Source organism: Setaria italica, chromosome II (genome assembly GCF_000263155.2).
Source record: "Setaria italica strain Yugu1 chromosome II, Setaria_italica_v2.0, whole genome shotgun sequence".
In the NCBI taxonomy this organism is placed as follows: domain Eukaryota; kingdom Viridiplantae; phylum Streptophyta; class Magnoliopsida; order Poales; family Poaceae; genus Setaria; species Setaria italica.
In genome coordinates this window covers 38,236,247-38,263,215 of record NC_028451.1, presented here as the reverse complement: position 1 = coordinate 38,263,215, position 26,969 = coordinate 38,236,247, and the positions used below count along the sequence as shown (strand labels likewise).

Below are 26,969 nucleotides of genomic sequence, written 5' to 3'. Positions count from 1 at the left end.
GGCAGAGGCGGGAGCGAGCAACCATCGGCGGAGGAGGAGGGAGAGCAGTGAGAGGTGGAGGGTCAACGGTGGGCCTTGCCGGTGCAGGGACCGCGCTAGCGAGGCGGGGGGCCGGGCTGGCAGCGGGTGAGAGGAAGACGAAGACCGCGTGCGACGGAAAAGGATACGACTGAAGAGGGCGTGGATCCTGACCGTTGAATCGAAATCCGACGGTGGCAGAAAGTGATTGAGAGATAACACATATAAAAATTTTTTAGGCGAACGGAGTAGAACTCATTCTTCAATAGTTTAGCTTACTGACAGCTACGAGCTTCGGATACCGAATTGAAGCATTGTTACAATGTTACCACACAAGATATCATCATTTGAGAATCAGTCATAAGTCACAAATTTTTTTCGAGCAAAATAAGTCACAAAATTGCCGTCAGCTCTCCTTGAACCATTATGTTTTTACTCCGCAACCATGGAATTAACCACAACTATTTTGCTTTATGTACTCTTTCCAGCAACCATAATATGATTCAGCAAACTATCATTATGGAAGCAGCTTGCAACAGCTTTCTCCTGGTCCTGACCAGCAGGCCTCCACTGCTTGGCAACATCTCTTCCCTGAAGCTTAAACTCCATACAACTTTGCAGATCTCACGACTGACAAGTCATGGTTATTCACAAGAAAAATAAATTAACATGCTCATGTAATGTCCACCCCTCCCCCAAGAAGTGAATGTTGATGAATAGATTTCCTGCTGACAAATGCATGTTTTGTTTCTCAGAGAGAACATGTACAAGTTTCTTTCTAATTCTAATTCTAATAATACGATGAAACTTCACTTCAACGAATCAGCAGCAGCTGGAGCCCCATGCTTAAAATCTCTTACACTCTTGGTGCATCAATGGGAAGTATTGTTGTTGTGTTATCTCCTCGATGGCTGATCCTTCTGTCAGTTTCTAATGCCAAACCCACACTCGCCGGAAGCCAATGAGGATTCATATCTGAGAAGTCAACATGTCTCCACTCTCCAACTCAGATGCACTAAAAGCTTTATCTGGGTAATAGAAAATTGGGCAATAGATGTGTTAGGACTTAGACAATATATCGATGTTGCTGCACTCCACACAAAGGAGCACAAACACTTCGGTGCAAAAGAGCTAATGAAAGTGCCAAATAAAACAACTAAACAAGATCGAGAAATTGTCTTTCATGGAAGTTAGAACTATAGGAATGTGCTAAAACCCAATGGCACTACATAGTACTAATTAGGCTTTACCCGTGCTATATGATCCATATTATCGCTTATCAGGGGATGGCATACCTTATCTGAAGCTAACCATCAAGACAGCAATTTAAGTGAGAAAAATGATTGTGCTCTCCAGATTTTGCAATATCTACTGCTATTTTCTTGTAGAACTGTTTCTTTATATCCACCAGAAATTGAAGCTCAATTGTTTGTTTTGCACCTCGTCACATGACATCATTTTAAGGTACTGCTTGTGCTTGAACCATGCCGCCTTCCTGTCACCAACTGCAACAATACTGCCTCAACACAATCCTCGTCATTACAAACACATCTGATCACTGAACTCCAGCTCTCAACATGCGGAGTCACTCCAAGATCAAGCATCCAAGTCATGATTTGTGCAGCCTCCTCTACTTTCCCAACTCCACAGTAGCCCTTGATAACTGAATGAAACAAAGAAAAATGAGGCACAAGCCCTTTACCCACCATATCCACCAGGTACGCCTCCGCCTTTTCGTACAATCCGCTTACGCACAGCCCATTTACCAATGTTGCATATGTCGCTGCATTCGGTGTGCATCCACTGTCAACCATATCACCAACAACCTTGCAGGCATCCAGTGGCCGCCCCTCGCGGCACATTCCAACAATGACCGTGTTGTAATGCACAATGTCTGGGGAAACTCCACGGCCTCGCATGAGACAAAGCAGGCGGTATGCCTCTCGGAGCTGCTTCTTGCGGCAGAGGGCGTTCAGCACGGTGGTGTACGCCAGCGGATCAGCAGGGATGCCCCTGTGCAGCATTTCGTCGAGCAGTGTAGCCGCAGTGCGGACCTGGGCCTTGCGGCAGAGCGACTGGGTAAGGATGCGGTAGGTGTCGGCGTCGGGGGATACATGGAGTGAGCGGAGACGGTGGAAGAGGGATAGTGAAACGGCGACGTGGCCGGAGCGAGTGGCGGCCTCGATTAGCAGGTTGTGGGAGGCGAGGACGAGTGGCGCGGGGAGGGGTAGCCGCGAGGAGACGAGGCGGAGGAGGTGGAGTGCGGATGGGAAGTGGGAGGCAGTGGAGGAGAGTACGCCAAGGAGGCGAATAAGGACCTCTGGGTGGAGCGGCAGGGGGCTGGGGCCGGAGACAAAGAGGGAGTTGAAGGTGGAGAGGAAGAGTTGAGGCGGCCGGCGGAGGCAGAGCACTGCGAGGAGGAGCGGGAGCAGGAGGCGCGGGGACGGCGGGGATGGGAGGCGGCGGAGGAGCGCTAGCGCGTGGGGTAGGTGGTCCCGGCGGCGGGCGAGGCGGAGCAAGAGAGAGTGGAGCGTGGCAGGGTGTGGAGTGGTAGTCGGGGAGGTGAAGGTGACGAGCTCCAGTGCGAGGAGCGGGTCCGGCTGCAAGGTCACCAGCTTGTGCAGCCGCGCCGGCGAGATCGCCGGCGGCGATGGGAGCATCGGTGTGGCTGTATGGCGGCTTGGGCTGGCAATAGCGTACTGGTGTCGGGAAACAGATTTGGGTTCTGGACTTTTTGGTTGGTGGCAGTATGGGCCAGGCTGAAAGTGGACCAAGACGTTTGTGGGACTCTTTGGTTCCAGGCTCTATAGACCGTTCTGCGGCGATACCGGGCTTCGTATAATCGGGCTGCGTGCGATGCGATGCTATTGTTTTACAAGCAAATTTGCTTCGTCTTCGTAGCAGTACTTTCATTTTGTATTGTCCGACGAAACGAAAGCTTGTAAACCTACGCCTCCGATATCGAAATTGTATGTAACATCATCTTATAGTATCATTGCATCTTTTGACCCTAATTGATTTACCATTGAATTTGAAATTTATTTAAAAACCTGATGTTTGGCATGTAGCTTGTGAATGAACTTAGATTTCTACCATTAAACCTATGTTCGAAGATGACTTGATAAATTAGTACTTCTCCAAACATCAATTTAGGTAACTTCTCCCGGATTCTTAGAGACCGTCGTAAGGCCATACAGCTTACCTAAAAACTCCAAAATAGCCTTCCGGAAAGAATTTTCATTTCAAACCTACAATAGCTATGATGCCAGTTATGAGCAAAATGGGTTGCCCTTGTTTTGTACTACCTCTTTGATTTATTTTATGATTTTTGGAGATCTCTAGGTGGTCCAATTTGAATCGTCATGTTTAATGAGTTCACTTTGTTTTGTTTCGATCCCGACAACTTGTTCTTCCTTTAAATCTTAAGAAATCCATCCAGAACTCTCAGATTAGTTATTGTTGATGTTTTATGCGGAGTTTCCACAAAAGTTTGCGGAATTTCTGCAAGTTTTTACGAAGTATCTAGTAGTTTTTGCGGATTCTTCATAGTTTTCTCTTCTCTGGGAGAGCTACGGAAACTCTGTAACTTTCTACGGAAAACTCTGTAGCTTCCGGAATCTCCGCAAAATTGTTCGGAATCTCCGTAGCCGCCGTTTTTTCTTGTCAAAATCGCCTAACACCGTGATGTGCTGTCCGTTTTCCAAGCCACGTGCATGTTTTCCATCGCCTGCATGCCGTGACGGTGCCCAGGCCGTCCGTCCCCTCCCCACAAAACTCCTGAGCTTCCCCTTCCCATTCTCTCTCTCCCTCACTCTCGTTCTTTTCCCGTGCCGCTGCTCCTCCTCCTCCTGCTCGCCTACGCCGTCGCCCCAGACAGGAGCTGGCCTTGGCCAGGCCAGGGATGAGCTCCCCGTCCTCCACGTTGACCTCCCCCACGCAAGTCAGCCTGCATCGAGTTGTTCTTCGAGTTCTTCTTCCGCAACTCCGGTGAAGCAAGTTCAAGCCCGATCTCCTCCGTCACTGCTCTACTACAACTTGCAGCTTTCTGAATCATCCTTCCTCATCCTTGGTGAGGTTCCTCTATGGTTTTCCCCTCCTTTCTCCTTCAATGGAAGCTCCTCCATTAACCTTCATGTAAGCTTATCTCCACTGATGTCGCATGTCATCCAAACCTCCGTGCATGTCATTGCTATGACCTAAAACTAAATCTCCATCACCTAAGAAAGCTCTAGGATCAAACCCAACTGCAATCGGTCACCGGACTCATCGGCAATGCCATTTTCGGGACTCGGTCACCGGACTCATCGGCAATGCCATTTTCGGGAACTTCTGCCACTGAAGTAAAACGTGAATAAAACTATGTCTTGTGTAGGATTTAAGTGTTCTACTTTATATTAGATGCTTTGAATTGATGTACTGATATGGTAAATATGTTTACATTCTTCTATGCACTCATAGTATCCTAAGATTTGTATTGCTATGTATGAGATGTTAAAAATACGATTACTTCTCTATTAGCCTAAAAATTATGAAACCAACTTTGCTAGTTTTCTTATGACATGTATCATCTAGTAGAAGTGTTTGTTTGCATGAATCATGTGTAGATTGGTACAGTTGTGGCTATGTTTGTTTAAACCTAGTCAATTAGTAATGCACAATAAGTACATATGTGTTCCAAAATTAAGAATCTAGTTTTGCGGTGGACTCTTATATATTGTATAATATGGGTAACACTCTGGAAGTAGTCATGTATTTATATAGTTTGCAATTTTCTAAATAAACGTGCTATGCTTTTGTGATTAGAAACCTCCATATTATAAACTACTAGAATAATAATGCTTGCTTTAGTAAGTGTAACAAGATTAAATAGCTTCTCATTTAGAAAGTTATATTTTTAATCCTATTTCAGATGTGATACTACAGCTTGTCATTAATTCATGAATTGTCTAATGTTGGTTAACTAGTGTTACTAGCTAGCTTACTTGAGCATTATCAATTATTTAATATTGATAACAATCAAGAAATACTCCAATTGATGCTTTATGTTGTAACAATTTAATTATATGATAATTCATATGGCAACTAAAAAAGTAGCACAACTAGTGTTAATAACCTTCTTATACTACCCCTTATCTTAAAATGTTATATGCACGTGTATGGCTTATTATTTTAGTGCCTTCTCTCTATGTTGTGCTTGTGTGCCCTACTTCTAACCTTTGATTGCTTGCTTCATGACCTGAAATCATCTTAGCCTTTACTTCTCATGAGTCATTGCATCTCATACGCCTATGCATTTATAGTAACGACGTCCCGGAGTGTTGCGTTCTTGGAGAACCAATCTCAGGCAGGCACCTATATATCTCAACTCTATTTTCTAAATGTGAAAGCTATTATTTATTAATGGTTGTGCATGAGTTTAGCTCTATCTAAACACATGCAATGTGTAGAACCTACTAGACATGTCAACTCTTGGAATTAGATCAACTTATTTAGAGCAAGTATGGATGCTAGAAATCTCGATATATTTGCTTAGTCATGCTTAGTTCTCGGTAGAAGTTGAGGGGTGGCAATGTCACCACCACTCACGAGAATTTGGATGTTTGCTTAATTATGCTTGAGAAAGCATAAAAGATGAGCAACATGAATGATGATGCGAGACTTGAGCAAGTATGTTAGGGCCATGTTGAAAGTGGAATCCAAGTGGCATAGGCTTGCTTGAGTTGGTTAAGGTCCGATCGTTATTGCTGTGATACTTGAGCACTATTCCGTACAAACCACATACTTAATATGGGAATGGTAAGCCAAGTAGCATAAGTCGTACCTTGCCTTGACCGGATTCGACGCGGGATGTGATGAAGTGTGATCGGCCGTGTTCGGTGCATCTATACATTTCCGGCCGTTCGTTCATAGCCGGGTGTGGGTACGTGAACGGTCGGGGGTATGAATCAACACTTATCCTACGCTAAGGGTATGGTCGTTGGTCTTTGCGCCTCGTGTGGGAAAAATTGTACACAAGGTTATAATCTATTGCAATAGCTGCTCCCAGTCAAAGAGCATGCTCATGTACTTGGACTTTAACATAGAGTTTCGTGAAGAGCTTATGGAAGATTGGGCTCATGACTACATGATCGCTTTACTACTAATGCAATTGTATTGGTGCTTGATATAGAAAGTAGATGTCATGTCTTTTGCTTATTCACTTGATAAATTATGCTCGCATTTTATAGTTTAATGATAAAACTTGACAAGCCTCATACATCCACCAAATGTATAGTATTATGGATAAGTCCCGCAAGTACATAATATACTTACGGTGCTGTTGTTAAGTTGTTTTGCAGGGTTTTCTTGTGAGAGTGTTTTGCCACGTTCATCCTGTCAGAGTCGGCAAAGTGAATGAATGGTGGAAGTCACTCTAAACTTGTGCAGGAGGTGTCTTATGGGCAGGGACATCATTGTTGCACCATATTACTTTATATCTTCTGCTATGATTTAACTCTCAATCTAAGAAAAAAATGATAGGATAGCCACCTAGACCTAAGCTAAATCTAAGTTATCAAGAACCTCACTTTAATTGGTGAAACTCTCGTATTCTGGTGCTTATATGTTATTTATAATTTCTAAGATGATTAAGACTTGTAAACAAGAATTAGAAATTTGCTCTCATATATTTCCTTGTGATGGTTGTCATAATGCAAATACGGTGTGCGAGTTGTTCCTAGGCGATGCTCGAGGTGCATACCGCAGACTACCGGGATTAATCATCGTGGACTACCGGGATTATTTTGATTAAGTTGGATCGGTGATCGATACATTGTACGCGTGCGTGAATGTTGTTCGTGCCCGTGAGTATTTATTTGATCGGGATAGGTACACAACAAACAAGCGAGAAAACCAGAGCCTGCCAAGATCGAACCGATACCAGTTTCTTCCAATAACCACTTTGCAGACCATCTAGTTCTGAATTCCTCGAGGTCGAGGCAAATTTAAAACTCGATCTTTACACGAGTCAGATCGTGTCTACAAGAGCTCACAGCCACATCAATCAGAATTCCGGAAAGATGGCATCTGCTAACCGGTAAAGGAGTGGGAGCAGCTGCTGGCCAGCCAAGTAGGCAACCATGCGGCGATGCTGCACGAACCGAGCGAGGGTCACTGAGTGCGACGCTGCAATCATATCGGTTAGGCTCGTAAAACTCCAGACGCCAATAGGCGGGGTAGGCCAGCCCTGGCGCCGGATATTACGAAACTATCTGCCTCCGGAGCCCGGAGATATTTCCTCGCGATCGCGAGTATCCACGGCTTACTACTTGTCAACGGGCGCCCAGGCTCAACCGCGAAGATATTTTTCGCTCCTCGTCGCGTCGCGTATCTATCTCCGGAGATATGCTGAATTGTTTGTGGTTAAGCACTAGCCCCGTGAGCACCTGTGATTAACAAATCCCCCTCGGCGCCTCCACGTTTCCGCCGAGGACGCGCGGATCGCGAGCTGGTGTGGTGGTGACCCGGCCAGCCAGCCGGGCTGCCCGACGCAGCTCCGCCTCTCGTTTCGCTCTCTTTTTCCCTCTGATCTGCGGTCGGATCGGATCACCTTTCCTTTTTCTCCCCCCGCGCGCGCTCTTCCCCCCTTGAGAATGTTCCGCGTTCGCACGGCACGACGACCCCGCCGAGCTGGAAAAGTAGAGAGGGGGCCTCGGCTTCTAGCCTTCTACTACGTTCTTCCCACGACGGCGACGTCCGGCGAGAGCCCGGCCACCAATCGACCCGTCCAGAAGCGTACACGCCCCCTGCCGCCTAAAGCGCGGATCGGAAGATATTTGCGTCCGTTAGGGGAAAATATCTGCGCAGCGCAAGCGCGCGCCCACGTACGCCGACGGCAACGCCCCGCCTCGACCGCGCCGGTGGTCATCTGAATCGGATATTCTCGAACTGCAGTGTCAGGGCCACGCCAACAGCAAGCAAAAACGATGTTCACGGTCAATTCAGGAACACAGATCAGAACGACAAAGTCCATGCCGAGCCACGTGAAGGCGCTGTGCGCCCCTCCTTTCCGACGACCCATCGCTCGGCGAGATCTCGCAGAAATCAGGTAGGCTAGTTCTCGGAGACGCATGATGAACCATGATGGTGATACATCCCCATCTCGACCTGTTGGTCTGAATTCTGAAATTGCCGCAACTTGCAGCCCAAGCGAAAGGCAGTCGGGTACCATACCACAACGGCCATGGATCGCAGAGGACAGAGGAGAGATTAGCGAGCCACGTCGGTCGGACTCGGAGCCAGGGATACCTTGGAGAACCAGAAAGAGAGCTAGCGGCGACCAGAACCAGACGATGCCGAGTGGCTTTCGGATCGGGACCCCACGGCGGGTTGTCTCCTTGCGCCTCGGCCGCCCACTGGCTAGCCACTGGCCGTGGGTTATCCGCCGCCCCCGGCCAATCGTCTCCGCCCATCGGCGTGCGCGACGGGGCGCGCCGGAGGCAAAATATCTTCGCTTTTTGGAGATCGGGGTGGTCAAGGGAGAAATATCTTAGGGGGCGTTTTCTTCCCGTGTCTTATTTTTAGCACGTGTCACATCGAATGTTTAGATACTAATTAGGAGTAGTAAACGTAGACTATTTACAAAACCAATTACATAAGTGGAATCTAAACGGCGAGACGAATCTATTAAGCCTAATTAAGCCTAATTAATCCATCATTAGCAAATATTTACTGTAGCAACACATTGTCAAATCATGGACTAATTAAGCTTAATAGATTCGTCTCGCCGTTTAGATTCGTCTTATGTAATGGGTTTTGTAAATAGTCTACATTTAATACTCCTAATTAGTATCTAAACATTCGATGTGACAGGTGCTAAAGTTTAGCAAGCGGAAGAAAACAGGCCCTTAGCTGCAGTGCGTGTTCTGGGTTCCCGTCAAGTGATTATGAGCGAGTGGATGTGGATTACAGCTAGTGCCATGACTTTGCATGGAGCTCGTGGCGCAGACTCGAGACTGCTGACTGGTGCGTGGGATGGAATCTTTGTTTGTGGATGGGTGGTGTTCTGGAAGCATTGTCCTCCGTGTTTGTCCGTGGGACGCGGGTGTTTCTTTTTCTTTTTATTCTTTGGTGGTGCGATGGGTAAATAATTCTCCTCCTCTCCTTTTGCTGCCGTCTGTTCACCAGGGATGTACCTTTTCGTAGCTTGCTTGCTAGCTGTCGGATCTCGGCGAATGCCATTTTTCGCGTAGTCAAGATTACGGAGATTGGGGGTTTCCAAATATATCTAATTACCTCGAAAACATTTTATTTTGTCCGCCACTCCGCTGAACCCCCCTAAATTTAGTCTTGGCTTGAAACTCCCTAAATTGTTTTAGTCGGTTCAATCTCTAGAAGTACGTAGTTTTTGATCAAGCAATTGATGCTATTAGATTCATTTATAAAAATATCTGCTTCCTATTATCTTTTGTATCACACAAATAAAATATTAATGGAATAATTGTCAGTCAAAACCTTATTCCTAATGAAACAAGTTTGTTTTATTTCTAGAACGGAGGGTACCCACCTAATAAATAAGGTTTAAGTTCAAATTTTGTGTGGTGACAAAGGATGTCATAAATTATGTTAAAATACATTATTATTTTATAGGTCACTAATCTAGATTGGCACCATAAATTTATAATGGCACCAAGAAGTGATGATGAAGAGTTCTCAAAATATTTTTTAACATAGCATTATCATAAAACAAAAATGGATTTTTTTTCTTTTCTTTAGAGGCATTCGCAGAATTGTCACTTGATTTTTTTCGCAAGAGTGGCAATGAGATGACAAGTTTTGAATTTTCAATTACAATTCTAAAATAATAATGATTTTGAAAGCTATGACAATTTACGGCCACCTGCCTTTCTTCTTCGGTGGATGCGACTAAGCACCATGCGTGTTGAGAAAACTAAAGGCTCGCTCAATGATGCTGGCTGTTGAAATTTGTTTTGGCTTACAGCGAGCTGCTGCTCCTTGTCTGCAGCCAAACAGCTAGGCTGCACAGCAGCCGCAGCCGCAAGAAGCTGCAGACATTTTTTTCGAAGGGACTAGAACCCCATTTATAAAAGCCAGACTTTTACATCTGACACCCTGGAGGAGTAGGAAATTACAACGTAGTCCACACCACATATCCTCCATGAGTGTAAAATTGCAGAAAGGACCCTACTAAAAATCAAATTTGAACCTAAGGTCCTTGAATCCTCACGCACACCTCGTGGACTTTGCCTCTCTTCCTGATCCGCTGGAGTCGGGGAAGGAAGACATCGTACAAGAGAAAATATGTCTGTCATGCATTCAAAAATTTGTCCGTCACATGTTCCATAAAGTGATAGCTCTGATCGGCAAATTTTAAGTTGACAAAAAGCTTTCGGGGGAAAGGAAAAGGATCGGAGACCTTGAGTCCAAGTTCAGCGACATCCGGCGTTACATGCGACACACGCAAACAAAACAAAATCCACGGGGAAGAGAAAAAAAAAAGCTATCGCCCCAGCCACTCAGACGAGCCAAACAGATAGCATCAGCTTCTACTACGAGTTCCATTTTTTATTGCGACGTGTTAAGCAGGCAAATCAACACCAACCACGAGTTCCCCCGCGCGCAGGCGCAAGATATTATCGCCGGCGAGGCGAAACGCCAACCACGAAAATAAACATTCCCCCACCCGCCTCCCCACCACAGCCGCACGATCCAACGAAGCCGAGGGGCCACCGCGTCCCCGACCACACGATCCCCCGCCCGGGCGTCTCGTCCCACCACGTGTCCCTGTCCCAGCCGTAGATCTGGTCCTTTAGCTCCGGGCCTACCACGTGTCCATCCCGCGCTGGAAAATATCGGTTCTCGCCCCGGCGCCGGGGCAAATATCCCAACCACTGACCAGGCTCCAGCCACGTCATTGCGAAGGACCCGGGGGGGTCGGTGGGCCCACGGGTCCAGCCGCGCGGGCTACAGATCGGTCACCTGACGTGGCGGCCGCGCCCACCGGTCGAGTGGCCGCAGATATTTCACGGGCCCGCGGGAGAGCCCACGTGCCCACCAGCCACCGCCCTCCCACACCCACTGGTCAGTGGGGCCAGCGGTTGCATGGCCCACCTGTACGTCTCTGCGGTTGGGTGTATGTATATAGCCCGCGGGGCGTCGGCTTTGTCGTTCTCTCACACACTGGCATTTGATTTCGCAGCCCACCAATTCCGGTTTCTTCCAACTTCCGAGTTCCAAGTGGCGAGCGCGAGGAGGGAGAGAAGTGGTTGTCGGACTCCACTCCGGCGAGGTGGAAATGGGGGAAGGAGCGGATGAGGTGGTGAAGGTGGTGGATTTGGAGGACGGGGAGGGGGAGGAAGAGTTTGCGGCAGCGGCGGAGGGGTCGAGCAGGGACACGCGGATGCTGCCCAGGATGCCGGTGCGGGTGCTGCTCGCCGAGGGCGACGACTCCACGCGCCACGTCATCTCCGCGCTGCTCCGCAAGTGCGGCTACCGAGGTACGCACCGCCCCCGCGCGCGAAGTGAATCGCTTGATTGCCTGTGCAGCTGGTAAAATTTGTAGGCTGTGCGTGCGTATGGTTAATTAGGGGTTAAGAGCAGTTAATTCAGTAATCGGACAAGTATGACGATAAGCTGAGTCTTTTGTGGAATGGAGTTGCTGGCGTTGGTTTGTTGGGAACGAATCGGTCCGCTGTTTGGCCTGGGGTGGAAAAGTTGCCAGTTTTGGGAAGTGCCCATGTTTCTGGACAGTAAATTTGGGAGGTCGCTTCTGATCTTACCGTGTGGTAGGGTGCTTGCTGATGACGCCTGCTTTCCGTGAGACAATTTTTTGTCATACAGTAATTGTGGTTTCCAGTTGACGGTGATTTTGAAGATACTGGATAGTTACCTCCCTGCCTGAATCTTCTGGTGTTGGCTGCTGTGCCGCAGTGGATGATGTTAAAAAGAGCATTGCTTTCTTGCCACCATACTGATGTGATCTTGTGTAGTGCTGCTGCCCGCCTGCTCATTAGGACACTGCTTAAAATTCACATGAGCCTAGTATCAAATAGAACAATAATTATCACTACGTTCATGATTGAGGACGCAAATTATACTAAAAAAATACAGATGTTAAATCCTGTACTGTCACAATTGTTTAGCATGGTCAGAATTGTGGTTAGAGTGGATGATGTTTCATTTTAATTAACTTACCCTTTTTTATATAATTTACCTTAATGCTTGCACTACTGAGTTTGTTCTGGTAACACCTTTTCTTTTATAATTAGAAATGGCATTTTGCGTCAGCCTTATGCATCTCATTTATTCATGCAGTTGCTGCAGCCTCTGATGGGGTGAAGGCTTGGGACATACTGAAGGAAAAATCATTCAACATAGACCTTGTTTTAACTGAAGTTGAACTGCCTTTGATGTCTGGGTTCCTCCTGTTATCCACAATCATGGAACATGATGCGTCCAAGAACATCCCCGTTATAAGTACGTCCCAAATAGCTAAATCTATGTCATTCATCTCATGTTTTATCTCCTTTTTTTAAAAAAAATCCACAACTAAGCCTAATGCTGTTTTTGTTTGTTATCCAGTGATGTCTTCACATGACTCAGTAAGCATGGTTTTCAAATGCATGCTAAAGGGTGCAGCAGATTTCCTTGTTAAGCCAATAAGAAAGAATGAGTTAAGGAACTTGTGGCAGCACGTTTGGAGAAAACAACTGGTAAGATGACATATCTGTGCTGTATCTTTTCAGCATGACTGCATTTCTTTTCTTGTTTTATCCATTCGTACTTAGATTTGGTACTAGCATCGCTAAATTTCTCTTACCTTATTTGCAGGCAAACGGTGGGCCTGATGTGCAGAATATACAACAAGAAGAGAACCTTACAGAAAGGATTGAACAGAAGATTGTTGCGACAAAAGTTGATAATTTGAACAAAGATGGGACCCGTAAGAATAGAGAATGCAGTGAACAAGAAAGTGATGCTCAAGTAAGTTTTAAAACCAGTTAACATAATGTTGTCTAGATGCCTGTTTCGTCCTATTAACACTAGCCTAGAATCTAGATTTTTTGATTGACGTGTAAAGTGCTATTGTGAGTTACGTATGGCATTTGCACTCGTTCATTTTACTTTGCCCAGTCAGGATCGAATGATAACATTTCCATCACCTGATATTTGGTCCAGAGGCAGTTTCATTACCCACACCGTATAGCTGACACTAGGTCGTGTCAGAGACGTTATTTCACCGTTTGGATCTCTGTTAATGTTAGCCAACTAATTTATTGAATGAGAGTAATGGAACTGTTTGTTGAATGAGAGTAATGTTATATATTGGCGAAGTATCACAGTTTGGTCCTTTTTGGGCATGGTAAAATGAAGTGCATCTGCCAAAATTTAAGGTAAGTATCTTTTGGCTGCCTGCAGGATCAGATCTGGTACACACGCATAGTTGTTGTTGAACCTTTTTAAAGTATTAGACTGTTGATGTGCCATTACATCAATTTTGCAACATTTTTCGAGACGTCACGCCGCATAGTCCTTAAATTCCTGGTAGTTAGTAGCAGGGGTTGTCTTTCTGTTTACCAGATTTAGATATCTTTTTTTACTCTGTCCTTCGTAGACTGAATTTGATACCTCTCACGCAGAGTTCTTGCACAAGGTCAGAGCTGGAGGCTGAAAGTAAGCAAACTAACAATGTTTTGGAGTATAAGCAACCAACTGAAAGGCATTTCTCTATTCCTAGCCACAAGAATGCTGAGTTAAATGGACAGACCAAAATTCGAAGTAATATTTTTTTTCCCATTTTTAAATTTGTGATGTACAATTTGCCTGCTCGAAGTTTACTAATTTCACCTGTTTGTGATGTGGCAGCAGCTAAGGATAATAACTTGATTCCGACAAGAGAAGATGATTTATCACCAAAGAAAAGGAAATGTTTGAATGATAATAATTCTGAGAAAGCTTCCAGAGATATTGAGCTAGTCCACATTATTGACAATCAACAGAAGAATAACATGCAGAGGGAGGTGGATACTATGAGAACAACATCCACAGGAAATGATGAGAAGGGCTCCATTCCAGCACACCAGTTGGAACTCTCTCTCAGAAGAACTGACTATGGTAAATTAGAGAACCAGGATAAAAATGATAGAAGAACACTGAACCATTCAACTTCGTCTGCATTTTCCTTGTAAGTTCTCCTTCCATTGGCTTGTCATATTGGCAATACTCCATTCTAAATACAGCTGTAAAGTAGCTCATGTCTAGTTATTTTCATGCCAGAACTTCTTGGTCCTAGTGTACATACAGGCTAACAGAAATGTTTCTGATCATTTTAGCATTTCACCATTTCATTTCCAAGCATTGCTAAGAGACTTCTGTTAAATTTGACTTGCCATGATATGATCTTGAAGCATAAAAGATCAAACTATTGTAGCCACAGCACAAACTTTGAATGGAACTTCAAGTGCCTGTATTGCTGTAGCTTACAGCATGATTTGCTTGCTTGCATGGAATCACGGTTCCACAAGAGTTGAAATGTGAGTGAGATCTTACAGTTGGAAGTATCTTGTTGACAGGTATAACTGTAGGACTGCGTCCACATTAGGAAATGCTGGTGATGGTCAGTTATGCAGCACCTCAGAAACACAAGCAGACGTGGAAAACAGAAATGGAGATTCAGCAACACCCTCTCATGACACTACTGAAACGAATCGTCCTCCTATTAGAGTAGTACCATTTCCCGTGCCTGTTCAAGGTCTCACATTTGATGGGCAGCCATTCTGGAATGGTACACCAGTGGCATCCCTATTCTACTCACAGTCTGCTCCTCCCATTTGGAATAGCAAAACATCCATGTGGCAAGGATCAACCCCACAAGCAACTTCACTGCAGCAGAAATCACAACAGAATGATCCAAATGAAATGATCCCTAAGCCAGTTGAAAACACGGAGGAGCAATCTGCCATAAGTCCTCCTAATTCCAGTGGGAAGCAGCTGCATGTTGAGATTCCTAAAGATGGGGCGTGGCATGTTTCTCCTATGACTGGTGAAAGTGGAACTAGTACCGTGCTTGACAGCACCAGAAATACTCTCAGCGGCAGCGGCTGTGACAGCAATTCCAACCGGTTCACTGCCCCTACTGAATCATCCAACACATTTAAGGATGTTCCTGAAGCCCCAAATGCTGAAGCTTCACGTCACTTGAGCCAGCGGGAGGCTGCACTGAACAAATTCCGGCTAAAGAGAAAGGATAGGTGCTTTGAGAAGAAGGTAGGCAACTGATTTCACATCATCATTTCAATCCAATTCTTGCTTTCACCTATTAGGACCTGTGGTTTACACCTTTACACTCTTTTGCAGGTCCGGTACCAGAGCAGGAAATTACTCGCGGAGCAGCGTCCACGAGTCAAGGGCCAGTTTGTTCGCCAAGATCATAGCATCCAAGGAAGCTAGGAGTCCAGCCACCACCGGTGACTATCGCACTGCGAGTATCCTGATCATCAGTGTCAGATTTTGCTGAAGAGTTGGAAGCAATCACACTGAGTACTGTTTGCTCTGTATGCTAAAGCTTGTACAATATATGTATGTATAGGCTAACTCTGTTCTTTTCATAGGTTAGGCACAGGACCTGGTACGATTTAGGGCTTGTCATTAGGCGTTAGGAAATACACTGGCATACTTTGTTTCTGGTAAAAGATGAGATACGTGTCTCTTCCGTAGCACGTTTGTGCTTTAAACCTTGTAACTAGCCATCTAGTTTGATGTTTCGGATACATGTCCATTTTCTGTTAATGCAAGGTGTGGATTGTGAAGGATGTCTAGAGACATGCCCATTTATGCAGTTTGATACAATAAACAATGTTGGCCAAGTAATCAAGTTTATGTTAGTGCACCCTTGCCCCTGAGTACTGTTGTGTGAAGTTTTACTCTGAAATCGTGATTTTGTGAATAGATCTATGTCACAAGACCTGCCTGGTTGTTAATCTGTTAAGGTAGATCCGATTCTGGTATCGTTTACGCCACTGCCGTGCTTCTGTTTACCGGAGCCTCAATATCAGAGATTCGGAGGCAAAGTCCTTCGTCCGCCCGCACGGCGTCCCGCCACGCATCAATCCAGCGCTTTGCTAACCCTGGGCCGTCGCCGTGACCACACCACCGACCAGCCCATTTGTAGTTCTTTTATGTGTGGCCCGTAAGCGAGCTGAGAGAGAGAGAGAGAACGAGAGATTGGTTGTTGTGGGCCAAACCTGATTGCTACAGTTTTCTTTTTCTAATTTTCTTTTAGGAATACATACATGTAAAATGTTAGCTTTTGTTTACTCCTTTTGCAGAGCTACAGAAACGCTTGCTAGGCTCGTGATTTTAAATTGCTGATTTGCAGTACACCACCGTCCTTTGTAAATAAGGAAACAACTATATGTACGATGCAACTGCCTCCAGTGTTATACAATATAAACTTTGGTTTGTTGTAAATTGTATAAATGTCATCCGACAAAAACCTAATTATGATCTGTAGAAATTGATAAATATTCACTGAGATAAACTACACAGGTAACTTGTGTGATTTCAACTAACGGCACGGAAGAGAAGTGGAGTTTTTCAATGGCATAGGAGGGTTGGGATTGATATAATTTCTAATGGCATACAGAATTGTCAATGCATGGCACAGCATAATTGAAGCTCAGGGGTTTAAAGAAAACTTATGAATTTGGATAATGAGCTCTGCCTCTGCAAATTGGACAAAATATGATTCCTTCTCTTTCTTGTGACTTGATTCCACATCCATGGCTAGTTGAACGCTGGTCCGTACAAAAAGCTTCCCGGTAATTGAAAGTAGGCTTCAATGCGTATCCTGGCGATGGAAGTAGCATCAGAATGGTGCATTTAGAGCAACTTCAAGAGACTGCTAATCTTACCTCCAATACTTTATTTAAAGGGAAAAAAAGAAAAAAAAAGAACTCCAACACTCCACCTAAAATTCCCCGAAAAATTTGCGCCGCCAAAAAAAACCCTGTCGCGCCGCAGATATTCGCGACTTCCGGTGTTCTCTGATCCGCCCCCGACCTCTCTCCCGCTGGCGTTTTTTTTCCCGGACGCACGCTCGGCGACGACACAGCGGCTCGACGGCAGCCACCGGCAGCGCCGAGGACGAGGAGGGCTCCGCCTCAGGGTTCGGCGCGGGGCTGGGTCTCGACGGCGGCGGGCTCGGGATGTCGGCCGCGGAGCTGGAGCTGGAGGAGTGGGAGATGCCACCCTGCTCGCCGGGCGTGCGAGCTCGAGGACTGCGGCATCGCCGCCACATCTGGGAGCTCCTTCTCCTTCGCCACGCGATGGGTGGCCAGGCCGAGCTGGAGAGCACGCAATGGTTGCACTCGAACTGGGGTCCTCACGGCGGAGGAGAAGGCCTCTGGCGCCTGCTCTTGTCCGGGGGCCGTTCGTGGTGGTGCCAGGCCTTGGACGAGGGGAGGGACTGAGCGCTAGTTGATTCACGCTATGCGCACGCGGTGACGGGCCAGGCACCCACAAAGCAGCGATGGCGAGGTCCCGATTTCGAGCAGGCGCGCGCATGGCGTCGTCGCTGTGATTCCCCATCCGCGGGGACGGCCGGGCACCCGGTGGGCCTGCTCGAGTGCTCTCGACTGTAGCGTGCCGGGGTCTCCAAGGACAAGCACCTGAGTCTCCGCCGGCAACATTCTGAAACTGATCATACAGAAGCAGCTGCAGATGAGAATAAACATACAGAAGCAGTGGAGGCCACCATCACCGCAAAAGATGATGATGCAGTAGAAAAGAGACATCAAGACCCAAGAACATCAGAGATCTGTAGTCCCGCTGAGCCTGGAGACGAAGTGGAGAAACCTGGAAGGGACTGTGAACAAGATGCTGATGCTGTGACTGAAGATCATGCAGAAAAAGTACCTGCCGTTGAGACCAGTGACATTGCTTTCGTGTTTGAACCTGGTTCTGTGCTTGTGGAGTTCATGCGGAAGGAGGCTGCATGCATGGCTGCACATTCGTTACGTGGACGGCGTTTCGGCAGCAGAACCGTGTATGCTGGATATGCTCCATATGATCTCTACTTGCAGAAATACCCAAGGTGATTCTGCGTTTGAGACTGCTGCGGCTCTGACTAGCGATTAGATGAGCTTTGCGTATGTGCCAACAGTTGTAGAGACTCGTAGTTTTGAGCCTTTAGATGTTCAGTCAGGATAGTGGTACTGTTAGTAGAATGAAATATGGGATATTGTTATTCCACAGTAGAATGAAATATTTGGTGAATAATAGGATACTGGTTGCCAAATTATCGATACAAGTGAGATCCTTAAGCGTCGTTCTTAGCTGCGTTTGTATTTTTCCTTCTTAAGTTGATTTGCCGATTGGAAAAGAAGAGGGAGAGATCGAGCGGAAAGGAAGGAGCAGCTCGGAGAACAGAGGGAGAGATCGAGTGGAGAGCTACGGTGGAGCAAATGGCGGAACCACACGGTGGATAAGATAATGGATCCAATTATGATGACGTGGCTTGAACCACACGGTGGATAAGATAATGGACCCAATTATGATGACGTGGCCTGTTTTGAATTATTGGGGATAGTTTTTAACATTCTGATGTGGGGGCTGATATGTTTTCTTTGGTGGGGGAGAATTTTTTAGCATTCCCCTAATAACTCATTTTGGGGAAGGATTTTTTGGTACTCTTGAAGTTGCTCACCATCATGGTTACTCTTGGAGCGCGCGGGAAGAAAAATGTCAGGAAAGAGGTCGGGGGCGGATTGGAGGAACACCAGGAGTCGCGAATATTGGTGGCGTGAGAGGTATTTTTTTCGCGTCCCTAATTTTTGAGGGAGTGTTAGGTGGACTGTTGGAGTTCTTTTTTCTTTTTTTTCCTTGAAGAAGAAGGTTTTGGGGGTAAGGTTAGCGTTCTCGTAGTAAACAAAGCACATGCAAACTGAATTCTCTCCGGTTTCCATCCGCGGCACTTGCCAAAATTGCTGTTGCGGGTGTTCTTCGCAAATTACAAAGGAATCGCCACTCCCCAGCCTAATCCTATCTCCCGTTCTATCCATTCCTGCCAGTAATAGAAAGATAGAAAGCAAGATAGCGATCGAGCGCCTGCAAGCAAAAGGTGATGATGCCACAGTGCTAGGGCGCGTGCCGGCCTCACAGCCTCAGCGTCAGATCCAGGCCGCCGCCGCCGCCGGTGCTCCGCCATGACCCGTCGCTGCTCCCGCCCGTGTCCGAGGAAGCCGTGCTGCGACGACTGTGAGGGCCGACGTCGTAGAGGACCCCCCTGAACACGTGCCCGCCGATGGTGACGGTGGCGTGGTACGCCACCTCCGCATCATCAGGCCCCAGCCGCACGCGGCGGAACACAGCATCCAAGGTCACCTCCCGCGCGAACCTCTCCAGCACCGTCGCCGCCGCCGGCTGGCCAACTGCACGGTGCACGCACGCACCAGAGAGAGAAGAGTGCGGGACAAGAGTTAGCAAGAGTTGGACGAGGCAATGCCGCCCCTACAAGGCTACAGCAAACATGTACCGGACGACGACGTGGTGGTGGTCGGGGTGGCGACGGCGTCAAGCGGGCGCTTGCGAGTGGGTGCGGCGACGGCCGCGGTCGAGGCGGAGGCCGCGGCGAGGATCTGCTGGCGCTCGCTGCACTGGGACGACGCGGGGACGTGGGCGGAGGGCCTCACGTGGGCGGGGCAGACGAAGCCGCGGCTGCCGCAGCAGCTGCGGCAGCGGCGGTGCGCGCAGCCGGCCTTGGCCAGGAGCCAGCAGTCCTGGCATCTGATGATCCCTCCACTGCCGCCTCCCCCGCCGGCCGGCGTGCCGCACGGTGGCGGCGGCGACGATGACGCGGCTCCATGCACAGGCTGCTGCTGCCGTAGCTCGAGGCTCCCCTCCGCGCTGGTAGCGGAGAGGACGGAGGCGGCGTCGAACATTGTTGGGAGCGACGGCGCGCCGAGGGCAGCACTAGCACTAGGCACGAGCATGGGAGAGGCGGGGCCAGGGAGTGGGAAGGTGGCAAGTTTGTAGAATGGAGTTGAGTTGGGGAGCTCGTGCATAGGCGTAGGCTGATTCAAGGGCAGGGCTATCCGGCTATGGCACGATTGACCCGAGCTGCGGATGCGACTTGTGAGTACAGAACTACAGATGCCAATTGCCAATGATGTTTTTGTGGTACGAAAAAGAGTACTGTACCATTGCGCACTGCTCATGGTCAACCTACTACTTGTAGCTATGTGCCCGCCCGCCGGCGTATATGAAACGCAAATGCTCAGGGCCTTAGAGTAAGTAGTGGTCGGCAAATCAAAACTATTTGGGATAGATATATGTTTCAGCAGGGAGAATATACACATCAAGGGCGCCGGGCGGGGCCGCGGGGGTGCATCCAAGTTCGGAAGTCCCTAAACATGGCACCTTTGATCAAGCTGGTGCTTGCCGGCTTGGCGCCTTTGATCTCATCTTTGCTTTTTCACGCTGTTGATGTATGGGGTCATTCACACGTCGAGACACAGCGCAGGGGCCGCAGTGCGTCGTCCAATGGAGGAGCTCAGGAGCTGACGAGCACTGCGCGCCCTCGGAAACGGGAACCGGACGCTCGGGAAGAGGCGGTAGCTTGCATAATCATGACGTTGCGGAACTCGGCGCTTTCCAGTCCGATGGGACTGATGATGCCATTTGATGCAGCTAGCGGTTCCATCGTCCGAGCGTATCGGCCGAGCGGAACGTACTCTGATTGCAATTCTTTCGGCTGAACATTTTGCAGTAGCGAGCTGTCTATGCACGGTAGCACACAGTCTCCGCTGCGCGGAGCACGGTTACCCTAGGCCTGCAGTTGAGAGTTGAGACCCAATTTGGAGGCGAACCGGACCATTGGTGATTCTGCAAAGTTGTCTTCAGCCCATCAATCGATCGTTGCACTCGCGTCCATGCCAAGTGGATGCGATCGTGCATTATATGCCTCCCAGTCCCAGTGAGGCAGTGACCCCCATCCAAGTGGAGTGGTACGTTCCGTTTCCACGAAGGGCACTGGGACACGAAAATATCATTGCTGCTACAAGGACGCGGCATATCACAGATCTGGAGGCTGGAGGGGGAGGTTGTCATCTGCCCATCTCATCGATCCGTCGGTCGTAGCGACTAGCGCCAGCGGACTGCTTGCTTCCGAGGCCTTTTCGTGTCAGGGCCGGACTCGGGTCAATGGTGCCGGGGCACTGGGGCAGCGACCCTGCACTTGCTACACACACTAGTTGACGAGACGGAGCAGCAGAAAGCGTAGGGGAAGCACGCATTGGACGTAGCTCCTACGTATGTGAGAGCGACTAGCCACACTACCGCACGGATTTACAATTCTACAGGATCCAACCAAATCCAAATGCCTGTCGCTCAGACGCTCACAGCTCACTCATACCCTACGCCTACGATCTACGCTGCACTTTTGGCAAAGTCGGAGAGGCAAGTAGGAGGTTGACTACCAGCTGGCCATGTTTAGTTACTCCCAACTTCCAACTTTGACACGAAGATTCACCATCACATCAAACTTGCGGTACATGCATGGAGTACTAAATGTAGATGAAATTAAAAAGTAATTGCACAGTTTTGTTGTACTTTGCGAGACGAATCTTTTGAGCCTAATTAGTCAATATTTGGACAATAATTCACAAATACAAACGAAACGCTACAGTGTGCTACAGTGCTGTAACAGTAATTTGGCACCTCCCAAATTCGCCAACTAAACAAGGCAGGAGAGTCAGGTAGACGTAGAGCTTGCCGTCTGGCTGCGCCCACGTCAGCCGTCAGTGACTAGGCCACTGCGGGTCTGCGGCCCTCTAGCTCTAGGCTTCCTTTGCCCTGGCAGAGACCAGAGAGATTACAGTCTGCACCGTTTCGTAGGTGACCAATCCGCAGTGACAGGGAGCAGTAGTGCAGTACGCCGCGTTTGGACTAACATTTTTTTCTCACCGGAAAATGGCAATACAGTTGTACCATGAAATTGAAGCGCTTCTAGAACAATTATATGGCGATATGAATTTCGCCTGCAGTAATTCGCGGCATACTGACATTGTCTTTTGAAATTTGCTAAGATTTAGGGTTCGAATCGTATGAATTTCATATCATAGGATCCGATTGGAGATTCATGCCGTATTCTTCTCCTCCGACGATTCTTCACCGGGGATGGTTCATCCCATTGAACTTGATTTGGTTTACAGCGTTAGAGTTTTTTGGTTGGGATTGCAAGTGGGTACCCGAACATATTTTCTGAGACAGCAAATTAATTACGTTGACTTGGCATGTTTATTGTAGTTTATTTTTACCAAATTTGACACAACGATCCAAAAGCTGTATATATTGCATATTCCTATGGAGCACATATAAATGGTATTTGTATGCGTGATTTGTTTCAAACTAGTCTATCAACTCGTGCTATCGCACGGGCTAGTAATTTTGATAAATGTAAACAATATACAAAATAGCGGTATGGAATTTAGCGTAGAGCTGTGCTCAACCGCTATAGCTCCGGTATAACCCACTATAGCGCCGCTATGGCCCGTTAATTAGTACAACAGTATTGTAGCGGCAGCTAGCAGCCTAGCATCAACAGCTATAGCCTCGCTATTTCATACATTGAATGTAAGTATTACAAACTCATATGTATCTTTAGTTTGAGCTATGTGTTGAGCATAGAAATCGGCAGTTTAGTCTCTTCTTTCATATATGCATTATGCATACATAGCCTGTATATAGACACACACACATCATGCATGCAACATATATAACTAAATGAGTTATTATTTTCTATATTAACAACGGTAGGTAAACTAGAATAACATATTGATGTACTTTGAGATATTTTCTTTCATAATAGCATATAATAGGTAATTTCGATGCATATTTAGAGGTTACTTTAGGTTATTTTTTAATAATGGTAGATTTGGATAATTTATATGCAAATTTTAGATGGTTATTCCAGAATATTTTCTTATAATGACATATGTGATAATTTAGATGATGATGTGTGGTTACTTTAGATTTTGTTTCATAATGACAAAGGTGGGTAATTTAGCTATAGATTTAAGGGTTACTTTAAACTATTTTATAATGGTGGATATCTAAATGTTTTAGAAAACATAATAGATCTAGTGGTTAAGATGACCGGAGTCTATACTTAGATTAATGGCTAAATGTTTCCAATTTTTATGAGAATTTCTAGATGTTGGTGTTTCGTATCGCCGACTAGTGATTGTATGCCGCGCTCTCCTCACTTCCGATGGCTAGCACGCAAGAGATAAAGAGTTATACTGATTCGAGAAGATCCCTACGTCCAGTTTCGGCAGGAGTCGTGTTCCTTGAATTAAGTGCACTAGACTTACAATGGGGTGCTTGCAAGCAAGCGTTTGTACAATGTGTGGGTGTATGTGTGGAATGCGAGAGAGGGAGAAAGGAGGCCCAGTTCCATTTATATAGGCCAAGTACTGGGCGACAAAGTTGAGAAATGGAGAGGGTCCCCGACTCAGAGGTCAAGGGTTAAGACGTGGTTGGACCTTCCTTGTACCAAGGGGCTTCCTTGTCCTGTCCTCTCGGTCGGTCATGGGCTTCGCACACCCTGTATGGTGGCTCCTATGCGGTGTGGGCTGCTTACGCATGGCCTGACCTACTACACGGCGTGTTCCGTCCTATCCTCCAACCCCATGGTAGTGAATGGGACGGGAGTCGTTGCTGACTTCCGTACTGGTGATGAGTGGGCGGGCCATGGTCAGTGGCCTAGACGGGGCGTGTTGCTTGTCACGGCTTTCCTCGACCTCTTTATTGCGCTCACGGCCATTCCACGTCGTAACGTCTGTTGCTGGATCCCACCTCACCTACGGGCTCGTACCGGGCCCGACATGGGGGCAGGGTCTTGACCCTGATGGGTTGCCCCAGCGACGAGGGTGATGATGATGTCGGGGTGCGTGGGCACGTACGACTGCGCGTGGCCTCACTCTGCAGGTCGTCCTGGGCGGACCAAAGGGTGTAGCTTCACCCTTAGACCCTCCAGTTAAAGGTCGGCTCCCCTCACTAGGTCACATCCTCCACATGGGGCGATCAGGGACACCACGCCCCGCATTTAATGCCTCCAGTACGGCGCAGGTCTTTTAAGTCAAGGAGTGGGTGGGGCGCTGTGGGCTCCTTACAGGCTCCCACCCGATCTGGCTGGACTGGCAGGTTATGGCCCTCAGCCCTCGATCAGGGGAGGTAGGGAGGTGAGCCACGGTGTCTCTTGAGCCGCCTCTAGCATGCTTCTTTGTTGTTGGTCTCTTGACCTTTTGCATCTTGGCTGCCTTGAATCCCTTCCCCCGGGTTATCCTTGGTACATGAACCTGTCACTGGAATTTATCTATTTTCATTGCGTGTCTCGTGAGGGTTAACGTGGAGTCCTAGTAATAGTAAGATGGCGCATTGGAGCTGTTGAATTTCTTATGGAATATTTGAAGCTAAAACATGTGTGGAGCTGAGTTGATACATTGATTTTTGAAATATCCGAAGCAAATTTAAATTTAGAGTAGAGAGATGAATCATCGGAAACTCTTTAGAGAAAAGGAACCAAACTCCCTTAAAAATAGAAGAGAGAAGAGATTTGACTTGAGCGGCTCACGGACTTGCAGTGAAAACTGGATTTCTTCAGGCCTTTTGTTGGGCCATGCGACCATGGGTCTTTTGGCGCTCAAGTACCGAAGGCAAAAGTTGGAGACGCAGAAACGACGGCTCCGCCCGCACCGAAAGACCCAGACCCAGCCAGATTTATGTCGTCTTCGACGGAGAGGAACTGAATCACCATGGTACCGGGGCTGGACTTCGTCTCCCCGGCGGCACCCGCTCGCAGACAAAAGGAGCGCGAACTGCTCGCTCGCCTTGCATGCAACGACGCGCCCGGCACGCCTACCCCGTGATCCTTTCCTCTCCTAGCTACAGGATGCGTTCAGTTTTATGTCTGCGATCGATGCTGTGCACGAAACACCAAAGCAAAGAGGGAAAAAGCAAGGCGATGACGATCGAAACGCCATAAAGGTAAAGAGAGCTCTCAGGCCGCACAAGGAAGCAGGCCAACGATGCAACCATGGAGACCTCCAAGAATAAGCACCAGCTCTGCGACATGCACCGCACCCGCCGCCGCCTCCGCATCCTCGCCACCGTCCTCCTCGCCGCCCTCCTCGCCGGCGTCGTCGCGCTCACCGTGTACTTCACCTACCGCCCGGTGAAGCCGCAAGCCTCCGTGGCGCGCGCCGCCGTGTACCAGCTGGAGAGTGCCGGCAACTCCTCCTCGGCGGCGGCGGCGCCATACGCGATCGCGGCGCGCGCGCAGTTCACGCTGCTGCTGCACAACCCGAGCGACCGCGTCTCGGTGCGCTACGGCGACCTCATCGCCTACGTGACGTACCGCGGGGAGCCGGTGGCGGCGCCGGTGGAGCTCCCCGCGGTCGTCCAGGAGCGCGGCGCGGACGTGTCGCTGTCGCTGCTGTTCGGCGGCCTCGGCGGCGGCGCGGAGCCCGTGCCGGTGTCGGAGGGCACGGTGCGCGCGCTGGCGGGAGACTGCGCGGCGCGCCAGGTGCTGCTCCGGCTCGTCATCTTGGGCCAGGTCAGGTACAGGAGCGGGCTGTTCAGGACCGCGTGGCGCGACCTGTTCATGCGCTGCGACGTCACCACCGGGCTCGGGATGGACGCCGCGGCGGGCGGCGGCGCCGGGGGCGTGCCGCTGATCGAGTACCCCCAGTGTTTCGTGGACGCTTGAGTTGATCGGCGCAATGCATAATTGCATATGCGCGCACAGATAATCAAAGTTGTGGTCGTGGGGGAATAAGGAATTGCAGAAAGCGTACTTCTGTGTTGGGAGACGATGCATGCCGATCCATACATCTGTACGATCCGCTTCGTTTTTGGCCTTCGACTATTCCAAAATAGGCAAAATTGATCTGCTGAAAACATGAACAGGTGGCGATTCGGCTGTGCTCAACATCATGTTCAGGGTTCAGGGTTTTAGAATACACTGCGTTTGCATGTGCTGCTTTTTTTTTCTTTGAGGAGTTTGCACACTGATTTGTTTTGGTAGGTGCTATACGAGATATCCCGGCCCTGAAATTTTGCAAATTTTGCAAATTTTGCAAATTTCAGGCGATGGCTGATGGACCCAGGATGCTCATCCAACCGTCCATAGCAAACATGCGGCTGTTCATCTTCTCCGACTCACCAGTCTCGCCCACGACAGCGACCTCACCTCTTGTCCCTCGCCCCGGGCTGCACCGCTGTCTCCGGCAGCGTCCTTGCCGTCCCTCCCTCGATACCTTTTCGTTTTGCAACTACCCCGTCGCGATGCCGCTATCCTCCACTATCCGTAGCTGCCTCGCTCGCTATCCATCGCCATCAATTTCAGGCGCCTGAACCACAGACATGTGGATTCTTTTAGATGTTTAGAATGTCCGCACTCGTCGTACTCTATTTTCATACTTAAAAAGAATATTCTATCCTAGTCATCGAGATTCTCTCCTTATACCAATTTCTTCCGCACCCATATTAGGGGGTGTTTGGATACCCCCTGTTAAATTTTAACACCTGTCACATCGGATGTTTGATACTAATTAGAAGGACTAAATATGAGCTAATTACAAAACTAATTGTACAGATGGAGTCTAATTCGCGAGATGAATCTATTAAGCCTAATTAGTCCCTGATTTGATAATGTGGTGCTGCAGTAACCATTTGCGCTACAATAACCATTTGCTAATGATGGATTAATTAGCCTTAATAGATTTGCCTCGCGAATTAGAATCCATCTGTGCAATTAGTTTTGTAATTAGCTCATGTTTAGTCCTCCTAATTAGCATCCGAATATCCAATGTGACCCTGCTAAAGTTTAGCACCTCGTATCCAAACACCCCCTTACGCTATATCCCGTACTCTATACCGACTACACCATATTT

The 26,969-nt window shown here is 48.1% G+C and overlaps 4 protein-coding genes across 5 annotated transcripts; 2 read left to right on the top strand and 2 right to left on the bottom strand.

The window, feature by feature from the left end:
* Positions 1–1,359: 1,359 nt before the first annotated feature.
* Positions 1,360–2,678, bottom strand: LOC101768612 (pentatricopeptide repeat-containing protein At4g01400, mitochondrial). Its single transcript, XM_004957400.3, has one exon. It carries the CDS (start codon positions 2,676–2,678, stop codon positions 1,473–1,475), a length of 1,206 nt encoding a protein of 401 aa, XP_004957457.1. The 3' UTR covers positions 1,360–1,472.
* Positions 2,679–11,194: 8,516 nt separating this feature from the next.
* Positions 11,195–15,904, top strand: LOC101766989 (two-component response regulator-like PRR95). Of its 2 annotated transcripts, none has more exons than XM_004957396.3 (8): positions 11,195–11,513; positions 12,331–12,492; positions 12,598–12,728; positions 12,847–12,999; positions 13,656–13,794; positions 13,882–14,200; positions 14,589–15,282; positions 15,373–15,904. In XM_004957396.3, the coding sequence occupies exons 1-8, from the start codon at positions 11,312–11,314 to the stop codon at positions 15,463–15,465; spliced, it is 1,893 nt and encodes a 630-aa protein (XP_004957453.1). In that variant the 5' UTR covers positions 11,195–11,311; the 3' UTR covers positions 15,466–15,904. The 2 variants fall into 2 exon arrangements, with proteins under 2 accessions (XP_004957453.1, XP_004957454.1); XM_004957397.3 differs by having other exon boundaries at positions 11,212–11,513; positions 13,885–14,200.
* Positions 15,905–19,170: 3,266 nt separating this feature from the next.
* On the bottom strand, positions 19,171–20,078 carry LOC101772920 (protein SHI RELATED SEQUENCE 2). Its single transcript, XM_004959566.1, has 3 exons — positions 19,884–20,078; positions 19,550–19,772; positions 19,171–19,445 (listed from the first exon to the last, which is right to left on the bottom strand). Exons 1-3 carry the CDS (start codon positions 20,076–20,078, stop codon positions 19,171–19,173), a joined length of 693 nt encoding a protein of 230 aa, XP_004959623.1.
* Positions 20,079–25,104: 5,026 nt separating this feature from the next.
* On the top strand, positions 25,105–25,783 carry LOC101772513 (NDR1/HIN1-like protein 1). Its single transcript, XM_004959565.2, has one exon. The coding sequence runs from the start codon at positions 25,112–25,114 to the stop codon at positions 25,781–25,783; it is 672 nt and encodes a 223-aa protein (XP_004959622.1). The 5' UTR covers positions 25,105–25,111.
* The last annotated feature ends 1,186 nt before the right edge of the window (positions 25,784–26,969 follow it).

Excerpts from the sequence above, each read along its gene's own strand:
- LOC101768612 (XM_004957400.3), bottom strand. The coding sequence starts at position 2,678 with ATGCTCCCATCGCCGCCGGCGATCTCGCCGGCGCGGCTGCACAAGCTG.
- LOC101766989 (XM_004957396.3), top strand. The coding sequence starts at position 11,312 with ATGGGGGAAGGAGCGGATGAGGTGGTGAAGGTGGTGGATTTGGAGGAC. Across the intron at positions 12,493-12,597 it reads CAAGAACATCCCCGTTATAA|TGATGTCTTCACATGACTCA; the intron begins GTACGTCCCAAA and ends TTTGTTATCCAG. Across the intron at positions 14,201-14,588 it reads ACTTCGTCTGCATTTTCCTT|GTATAACTGTAGGACTGCGT; the intron begins GTAAGTTCTCCT and ends TCTTGTTGACAG.
- LOC101772920 (XM_004959566.1), bottom strand. The coding sequence starts at position 20,078 with ATGCACGAGCTCCCCAACTCAACTCCATTCTACAAACTTGCCACCTTC. Across the intron at positions 19,773-19,883 it reads AGCTACGGCAGCAGCAGCCT|GCCGGCTGCGCGCACCGCCG; the intron begins GTGCATGGAGCC and ends CTCCTGGCCAAG. Across the intron at positions 19,446-19,549 it reads CACCACCACGTCGTCGTCCG|TTGGCCAGCCGGCGGCGGCG; the intron begins GTACATGTTTGC and ends TGCACCGTGCAG.
- LOC101772513 (XM_004959565.2), top strand. The coding sequence starts at position 25,112 with ATGGAGACCTCCAAGAATAAGCACCAGCTCTGCGACATGCACCGCACC.